This window comes from Balaenoptera acutorostrata, chromosome 3, assembly GCF_949987535.1.
Source record: "Balaenoptera acutorostrata chromosome 3, mBalAcu1.1, whole genome shotgun sequence".
Taxonomy (NCBI): Eukaryota; Metazoa; Chordata; class Mammalia; order Artiodactyla; family Balaenopteridae; genus Balaenoptera; species Balaenoptera acutorostrata.
The window spans coordinates 153,342,424-153,351,891 of record NC_080066.1 but is presented as its reverse complement, the minus strand read 5'-3'; the positions used below and the strand labels follow the sequence as shown (position 1 = coordinate 153,351,891).

At 49.0% G+C, this 9,468-nt stretch overlaps 1 protein-coding gene across 2 annotated transcripts; it reads left to right on the top strand.

The window, feature by feature from the left end:
• Positions 1–289: 289 nt before the first annotated feature.
• On the top strand, positions 290–8,874 carry PROX2 (prospero homeobox 2). 2 transcript variants are annotated; one of them, XM_007184465.2, is made up of 5 exons: positions 290–1,588; positions 3,038–3,049; positions 5,788–5,889; positions 6,959–7,153; positions 8,670–8,874. In XM_007184465.2, the coding sequence occupies exons 1-5, from the start codon at positions 290–292 to the stop codon at positions 8,853–8,855; spliced, it is 1,794 nt and encodes a 597-aa protein (XP_007184527.2). In that variant the 3' UTR covers positions 8,856–8,874. The 2 variants fall into 2 exon arrangements, with proteins under 2 accessions (XP_007184527.2, XP_007184528.2); XM_007184466.2 differs by lacking the exons at positions 3,038–3,049; positions 5,788–5,889 and having other exon boundaries at positions 290–1,024.
• The last annotated feature ends 594 nt before the right edge of the window (positions 8,875–9,468 follow it).

Sequence of the window (9,468 nt, the reverse complement as noted above, 5' to 3'; positions counted from 1 at the left end):
GAATCTCTGCCCCACTCCAGACCTGCAGACTCAGAATCTGCATTTTAACAAGATTCCAAGGTGATTTGTTTGCACGTACAAGTTTGAAAACCACCGCTCAAAGTCACATGTACTGTTTTCTCCTGTCTCTAATTTCAGAGTCTGACCAGGAGGTGGGTAAGCCCCGGCATCGCAGAGTCTGAATCCTTCCTCTTAGTGAAGAGAAGCCCCCAGTTCACTGTAGGTGAGGACCTGAGGAGGAGGAGTTCTCTCACGGAACCCTGACTAACAGCCTCTGTGGAGCCAAGGGATGGATCCAAACCTCACCTTGCTTTCTCAACCATCCCAGGCCTGCTCATACCTGGCAGAACCTTGTACCAAAGGTGGAAGAAGCCCGTCCCCCAGAGAACAGGGCAGAGACTCCCCATTTCCCTGGAGCCAGGTCCCCAGCTCCAGCCTTGCTGACCCTGACTGGTTTTGGGATGAGCACATCCAGGCAAAGAGGGCCAGAGTAGAGACCATCGTCCGAGGCATGTGCCTCTCCCCTAACCCTCCGGTGCCAGGCAATGCCCCAGCCAGGGACAGCCCGTGCTGCCCAGAGCGGAAGAGGAAGCAGAACCTTCCCGTGCAGCAAGGCCCCCCGAAGCCAGGCCCTGCCGGGGACCGGGGAAGCAGGAAGGGGGGCCCTCGGGTGAGAGAACAGCTTCACCTGCTGAAGCAACAGCTAAAACACCTGCAGGAGCACATCCTTCAGGCTGCCGAGCCCAAGGCCGCAGCTCAGGGCCCGGGAGGCTCAGAGACAGGGAAGGGCCCTCTGAGTGTGAAGCAGAGGAACGGCTCTGGGTCTAGGGCCTGGGCTGTGGACAGTGCCCACCACGGTTCCAGCGGGGACCCCTCCAGGGTGGAGAAACATAGAGTGTCTGAGGTCAAACACCAGTCTGAGGAACCCAGGTTCCTTCCTTCTGGAGCACGGGCTTTGCTGGAGATTCTGAAGAAAGAACTGACGGGGGCCATATCCCAGGCTGTGGACTCAGTATTACAGAAGGTGCTATTGGATCCATCAGGCCACCTGACTCACCTGGGCAGAAGCTTCTCGGGGCTGGTGCCAGACGGTAGAAGCGAGCCCTCGCCTCCTGAGGGAGGTGCCTGTAAAGATCCACTTCCTCTGGCTGCCTTGCCCAGGAGGGCCGAGCCGCAGACAGGGGCTCCACTGGGAAACTTATCTCTGGCCAAGCCTCTAGATTCTCCCAGGTACCCTGTCTCTCCGAGAATGATCCCTAAACCCTATCAGGGTCCCCCAGCAAACTGTCCCCTGACTGTGCCTGCCCACATCCAGGAAGATCAGATTCTCAGCCAGCTACTGGGCCATGGACCCAGTGGCCACTGGAGGGGCAATCTTCCGCAGGACTCATCTCCCCAGAGTCACCCCTCCTCAGAGGCGGCCCTGCGACCTTGGGGAGCTGCCAAACTGCGACCACTGGCTTTGAGCCAGCAACAGTGCCCCTGGCTCTTCACGTCCACCTGCTTGGAAAGACTGCCCCTCGTTCCCTCAGTGAAAATGGAGCAAGGTGGCCTGCAGGCTGTCACGGACGCACTTCCTTTCTCTTCAGCCCTTTACATATCCTTTACTAGTAATCGAAGTTCTCGTTGTCACAGCCCAGAGAGACAGGAAGTCTGGACGATGAGGGGAGGGGGAGACAAATAACTACCCAGCATAGGGAACAGCTCTCTTCTTTCCCAGTGGTCTTCTTAACGTTGCTTCTGGGCCTCCCTCCCCTGTGGCTTGTATTTGTTAGGTTGCTGAGAAAGTGGTGACCACATCCTGGGATTTAAGGATGCTTGGAGGGGTCCATCACCGTCTTCTGTGACACATCAGATTCTACCACTACTGACTTAGTCCTTTGGGTCTGAAAGGGTTTTGTCTGTTTTTAAACCCAAACTGGCTCCCAAAATACCCTGTGGAAGGAAGAACCCCATCATTTGGTTGTCAGCTGCCCATATACCTTGGCAGAGCGGGTCAAAGGAATGGCCTCACCTGAGGCATGGCTCCTGGAACCTCTTGGTTCTACAGGCAAAAGGCCTGCTCTGAGCAGCTAATTCACGGGGAAGAGACGAGGGACCAGAAACTTCTGGAGCAGATGGGAAAGGGGAAGTTTTCTGCAGGGACTAGATCTGAGGGGTAAGCTGAAAGGGGTAAGATTTCAGTTTAAGGACTAGCTTCTAAGTTGCAGCTGAGGAGAGAGCCTAGGGCTGCGCACATGTGGAGGAAGAGGAGGCCCCCATGGGGAAGGCTGCAGGGCCCAGGCTGGTCTGAGAGGGTCCGAATCATTTTTTAAAAATTTTTATTTATTTATGTATTTTTGGCTGTGTTGGGTCTTCGTTGCTGCCCGCGGGCTTTCTCTAGTTGCGGCGAGCGGGACCTACTCTTGGTTGCAGTGCACAGGCTTCTCAGTGCAGTGGCTTCTCTTATTGTGGAGCACGGGCTCTAGGCGCGTGGGCTTCAGTAGTTGTGGCACGCGGGCTCAGTAGTTGTGGCTCGCAGGTTCTAGAGCGCAGGCTCAGTAGTTGTGGCGCACGGGCTTAGTTGCTCCGCGGCATGTGGGATCTTCCCAGACCAGGGATCGAACCCGTGTCCCCTGCATTGGCAGGCGGATTCTCAACCACTGCACCACCAGGGAAGTCCCAACGGTCTGAATCTTATTGCATCATCTTTGCAACCCTTAGGCAGACCCCGCTCTTAAACAGTTTTTTCTTCAGAGTAACCCTCCCTCAGGATGTTAACAGTTGTTGAAGCAGGAGAAAAAGTAGCTTGGGTAAACACTGGGTTAGTTCCATCACTGCGGGACTTCTCAGAGCCATGCTTAAGTCCAATGAAAAGCTCTAAGAGGAGAATGTATGCAGCCCCAAACTCATATGACCAAAGGACCCTTTTCCAACAGGCATCTGTAGGACTCAAGTTCCTGAGAACATATTTTGGATGTTGCTTTTTTAGGGAGCCAAGCTCACGCTGCTGCTTCTCAGGGACAGCCTTAAATCGAATCTCCTTGTGTCTGTGGAGTTGCACAAGCAGGTGTGAACAGTCGTGCCCTCTACCTGGCAAGCTGTGGTGAGGGCGCAGGATGGGGTGGAACCAGCTCACTACCACACCAGGCCCGCTCTTGTGTCCTAAATGCTATGAGCACCCCCTGCTGGTCACAGGTGTTGGAAACACTCCCGGAGCTCTGGCACCGCGGGTTGCTTTCCTGGCAGGCAGTGAGCAGCTACAAAGCCAACGCTGAGGGCACCTCACCAGCCACCAGTAGGCACAGAGATATCAACACAGACAGAATTTCTCATCAGGTGCTAGCCCTCTGTGAGGAAAGCTATCTGTCGGGCCTTTGATAAGAGGCTACTGGTTAAGACTCTCTATCAAAGTCAGGTGGTGGAAGAACCTCAAGAACTCAGTCCCCAAAGATTCTCTGCTGTCCTTCCCCTGTGAGGGGTGTGCCGCTATCTCTCAGGCACCTGGCCCTGAGAAATACACACACAGGGGTGTGCCTGGCCCTGCCTTGTGAAACGAGGATTGGGCTCCAAGAGCTTCAGGAGGTTTCGGGGGCCACCCACGGAGCCCGGCTGCCAGGGTCAGGTACTTGGCTACCTTTGGAATGATTGGGGGCCCCCAGGCAGCATCCTGGCCCCAATTATTCCCTCATTCCAGCATTAGAGATTTATTCCTCTGGGCCATGAAAGCCACCTAAGAGCAAGTTCTTCACGTGGCACGTGGAATACAAAGATGAAAGGACAAGGTTCTTGCTCTCAAGGACCTTCACATTCGCATGACACCCCTGTGACACAGGCAGAGCAGGTATGATGATGAGACAATGACGATTTACTGCACACCTTCTCTGCGGTGGGCACTGCGACTGGCAGCTCCCCTGCTCACCACCACTTAGCCACAATCGTGAGACACGAAACGCTTTGAAAATCTCTGATTTCTTTCCCCTAAGGTTGATGGGAACTCACTTGGTTGCAAAACCTGACCTGCACTGATAGGAGGCTATTTATAGACTATCTCACTTAGCATAATTAGTCATTGATTTTGCTGTGGGAATATTAAACGGATTAGACTCCTGCCACAGACGCTGCTGCGGATGTTAACTAACACATCGTTAGTTAACTAACACACGCACATGTTAACTAACACCTACACCATACTACCTTTATAAAATAACAGGGATTCTGAAGTCTGGCCTCCATTTGGCCCAGCGTTTCAGATAACAGATTGTGGGCCTGTGTTATCTTACCTTCCTCAAGCATCCACTCTAGATCAGTATCAGGGAGGCAGGGACAGAGAAGCAAAATAACTTGCCCAAAGTCAAAGACAGACACATGCAGAGACAGGATCAAACCCAGCATCTGACTGCCAAGCACAAGCTTCAACCACTACACTCCACAGTTTAGAAATGAGGTCCAGAGAACGTAAGTGGCTTGCCCAAGGTCACACAGGGTCTTGGTGGCAAAATCTGTATCTGAAACTGGGTCTTTGGACTCAATCCAGGATTCTGTCCACAGCATTTATGAAGGGTAAGAAGTAGGGCCAATGAGGCAGGGGGCAGGGGCCTCCTGGACAGCAGTTTGGGTGCCTGGCCAGCTATAATTATAATCAGTTGCTTGGTTTCCTTCGGGTAAACTGACATATCCTACTGAGAAGTCTTTATTGTCCTAAGGCTACAGCTCTCAGGCCTGAGCTCCAGGGTAACTCTGTATGCTTGTCACTCAGCCCTAGGATTGTTCCTGGGAATGCTAAGTGTTCTTGTGTAAGAATCTTTTATTTCCCTCCCACCCTGGTGCTAGGTTTCACACCACAGCCCCTTACTCTTATTAAAGGGGAAGGAATCTGTTCCCAGAGTGAGGAATGAGTTGGAATAGAATTGCCATATTTGTGTATGGATTAAAGTTGACCATTTAATCACTCACTCATTCCTTCATCCAACAAACATTTATTGAGCACCTACTATGTTCCTAGCACCGGGCTAGGCAGGTGGAATACAAAGATGAAAGGATAAGGTCTTTGCTCTCAAGGAGCTAACAGTCTAAATGGGGAGACAAACATGCAATAAAATTCCAGTAATGTCATTGTTACAAAAAAAGGTTTATACAAAGAGTGTTGGTAGCCCAGGGTAAGGAAGGCCTAATTTGGCAAGAAAAGGTTTCACAGCAGAGGGAGCATCTGATTTGAGACGGGAAGGATGAGGGAAAATTCTGCCAGGCAAATGGAGAGCAGTTGCAGCCCAGCAATTCAAGCTTCTTGAGCCAAAGTTAACTGTGATCTGGTACTCAGTCTGGTTAGATGCTCGTTGGCGTCAACACTGCAAAGGCAATGATGAGAGCCAGAATGGGGACCATCTAGTCGACTCCTCTCATTTTACAGATGAGGAAACTGAGGCAGAGAGAAGTAAATCTCTACTTGAGGTTTTGAAATGGTTTATCTGGGAGAGAGTTGCCATCTCTTCCCATTGTACTGTGAAAGCACACACACAGTACAACAAACTGTATTTGATATCACATATGCCATAGAAGTTTTACACATCAAAATGTTTTTTAAATTCTGCAACTTTACTGTACATATATGGTATTCAGCATCTGGAAAGAAAAAGCTTATCTGATCATACATGCTAGAGGCAGAAAAACAGAGCAAATACATCATTCAACCAGAAAAAAAAAATAAAATAGAAACCATAAGGAACAGGGCAATTTACTATTTGGATAATTTGACAAAATTATTTGATAAACTGGTATTACTTTTCCTTGACCCTGGGATAAATCCAGGAGGGCCTCAACCCTGGTCACTTGAAGAAGGCCAAACTAATGTTTTTCTTCACACGCTATCCTAGTTCCAACCTCCTGAAGGCTTATTTTCCTGATGTTCAGGTAAAGTCCTTTAACTGAGTTTCAGCCTCTGCAAAACTCCCAAGTGGCAGCAGGTTTTTCCCATGTGAGGCAAGTCCTAGGTCATCATATGTGCACTTTAGCTCCCCTTCATGTTGTGGATGGAATTGGTGGCATTTTTTGTCTGGGCTGAGAAACTGCCTGAATAATCAGAGGTAACTTTGGGGGTAGGAAAGTTGGGTGTCTGAATTTAAGCTTTTGAACTGTAGGTATACCCAGAAACACATGGGGAGAGAGGCAGGGTTAGAAAGAACCACTAGCAAATGGCGTCTTTGGCCTAGTGTTCTGTCTTTGCTGGGGACACTATGATAAAGAAAGAGTGTATCAAGAGTTGGACACTGTCCCTGTCAACTTTACATTCAAACTGCTGTGTTTCAAAACCGACTGAAGGTGCATACAAATCAATGTGACAATAAGAAAAACCAAGGTCTAATGGTTGGAACCAGGCCTTGCCTGTTTCCATAAAGTTTCTGAGGGCCTCCTTTACCCTGGGTGTTGCGTTAGGGGCTGTTAATACTTTGTATCTATGTATCTTTTGTATCTTTGTATCCTTTGCTTTTTTTGAGCTCTTTCCCTCATATCCAATTGCTTGGTTGATCCCTGCACCAAGCTCTCATTTTGATTCATTGTGCAACTCTGAGTTGCCAGTAAATGGCTCTCTGATCTACACCTTTACCCCTTTCCTTGGCTCTTTACCTGGCAGAGGGCTCTGGGGCTGCCATGCAATCTACCTGGGTGCAGCAGAAGCTGGGACCACACTAGTCTTGACCCTGGACCCTCCCAAAGTCACACTTCAAGAGTGAAAAACCTTTATAAATCTAGGCTATAAAATACAATTATTTTCTAATGGGCATCATGGCTAATTCAGATTTTTCCGTGTATAACTGTATAGGCTTAGAAAATAGCTGTGGCTTCTTTTTTAAAGAAAGCCCTTTTTAGTGTTGGTCGAAGCCATTCTTGTTAACCCCTGTGTTGAACTGGAAGCTGACAGTTCTGACTCCAAGCACCTCATGGCAAACGTCTGACTTCATGGACCCTGTTGTTTGTACAGTTCAACCGCTGCATCACCTCCCAGATGATCAAGTGGTTCAGCAACTTTCGTGAGTTTTATTATATCCAAATGGAGAAATTTGCCCGGCAAGCAATTTCAGATGGTGTCACAAATCCCAAAATGCTGGTGGTTCTCCGCAACTCGCAGCTTTTTCGAGCTCTCAATATGCACTATAATAAGGGAAACGACTTTGAGGTAAGATCATGTGTTTGGGTCCCAGGAGGTCTGATGAGTGCCTTCCCTTTGTGAATGGAGTTTTATAAAAGATCCCCTTCCGTGTCTATCCTTACATGACTGAGAGCAGGGCAGCCTGGGGCCAATCTCTGTACCATCCACAAAGATTACAGCCTGCACATCTTCTCTTAGGCAACTGACGGATGCTGCAAACTGAATGTACAGCCAGTCTTTATTCATCAACTTGGCCAGAGGTCAGCTGTTATGCCATTTTAGACAATACTCTGCAATGACCGAGTTACACAGCCTGTCGACCTTCTCACCTTAGCACCAGGAGGCCCAGGACTGAATGCAGGGCTTAGTTGCAGCACCTAGTCTTGGCCTAGGTTTTCTTTACAGTCTCTGTTCTTTCCATTATTCGGTTCTTATCTTTATTCCCCCTTGAACAGTTTTATCTGTGGGTCTTCCATGGCAAGTCACCTCAAATCCTCTCTGGAAATAATAAACAATACTCAAGCTTCTCAGTCCCTTGGGGATCTCTGTGAAGGCACGCTGGTGGCACCTTAGAGGTAAAGCATCAGTAAAGGGTGAGCAAGTGGCCTAAGGGTCGCTGGTGAGAACGCGTTATCTTCCTTGTGTGTGGCTGACAGCTCTGTTAGGCTGGCCTCTTGTTCTGCAGGTGCTGGGTGTGTCTGGTCACTGACTACACCTCCCTCTTCTCGCATTTCTCACTTGACTGTGATCACAAAGAGCAGTGTATTGACACCTCCAAAAAAGGGAAGAACTGCTGCCATCCGCGGGCTAGATGCTCCATCAGAATACGTGTGGAAACCTAAGCCTACCTGCGGGGAAAATGGACCATGCCTCCTTTGTGAGGCTCGTGGGGGTCAAGGCAGGTGGATGGGAGGCAGTGCTGCCACGTCTTGCCACGTGCGGGTGTCATCTGGCATGCAGTGGTGGCAAGCCCCAGGCCAGGCTGGATCTGGAGGCCCTGTAGGATGTCCCATCATTAATGGTGACAGTCTGGGTGAGGTCCTGGAACATATTCTTGAGGCCCCCCACCCCACCCCCGCAAGCCTCCTGGTTGGCTTTGGGAGCAGGAATGATTCCAAGTCCTTCGAACCCAGTCCCAAAAGATGGCAGAATGAGGTACGACAGTCGTAAGCTTGGGGGCAGTTCTTTCCACACGAGGCACTAAGGAAAAGAATACTAAAAACCTCTTCCGAACCACAGATTTAATGTCAATCAGAGTCAGAGTTTCCCACTTACTAAAAACGTCACTCATTAGTGGAATCAGCTACTCCTACAAAGGGAGTGTCCCTAATACGCTTTCTCCCAGGGCTGTCTCATCAGTACCATCATTTTAAGGTATGTATTTGATGAGGGATTCCACAGAAGTCAGGGGCCAGTAGAGCAGGGATGCTCTGATCAGGCCACAACCCTAGGAACAGGCAGCGTCAGGCAGTGAGGTCTGTACGGTGCCAGTGCTTCACAGCCTCACGGCTTTTCTTCCTTGTGGGTCTCTTTGGGAGTGCAGGTCCCAGATTGCTTCTTGGAAATCGCCAGCTTGACATTACAGGAGTTCTTCAGGGCTGTCTCCGCAGGCAAAGACTCAGATCCTTCCTGGAAGAAACCCATTTACAAAATTATTTCGAAACTGGACAGTGACATCCCAGAGATATTCAAATCTTCCAGCTATCCCCAGGAGCTGTTTCGGAATTAAGGTCCCACAAAGTGAGGAGCGACTGGCCTGGGTTTCCTGGGTTTATCTTACATGGCAGTCAGTACAGCTGTAGTCATATAAAAAGAGCATAAGGAGAAACCCCTCAAATAGGTACCATTACCATTTTTGATCATTTATTTCCTTTTCCAGAATTACCAGAGGTTTAACATTAACTATAAAATATTGTAAAAGGAACACAACAGTTTGGAACCAGAAGAATCTCCACTCCACTGTTCCCAGGTATCATGACCCTGGGAACTTGCAGGTGTCTCTGCATCTGTAAAATGAGGTTGTAAGGATAAAAAGACATGTCCTAAAGTGCTCTGTGAAATGTTTCTCACTACACAAATGTTATTTTTTTTTCTCCTTCATCTTTCAGATAAGGCTATCTTATTTGGGGTTTTTATACATTGCTGTTTTGAGTTACCTATTTATCAAGCTCCACTTATTTGCAAGACACTTTCAAATACATTACCTTTAAGCTTTTTACCCTGAAACATTTTTAAAACAACCAAACAGAAGTTTTAGAACTGTAAGATAAGTCGCCAAAGGCTATGAGGCTAGGGCATTTGGGTTGGTAGGGGCAGTCAGGAGTGTGGAGGAACCCATGGCC

Excerpts from the sequence above, each read along its gene's own strand:
- PROX2 (XM_007184465.2), top strand. The coding sequence starts at position 290 with ATGGATCCAAACCTCACCTTGCTTTCTCAACCATCCCAGGCCTGCTCA. Across the intron at positions 5,890-6,958 it reads CTTATTTTCCTGATGTTCAG|TTCAACCGCTGCATCACCTC; the intron begins GTAAAGTCCTTT and ends TTGTTTGTACAG. Across the intron at positions 7,154-8,669 it reads ATAAGGGAAACGACTTTGAG|GTCCCAGATTGCTTCTTGGA; the intron begins GTAAGATCATGT and ends TTGGGAGTGCAG.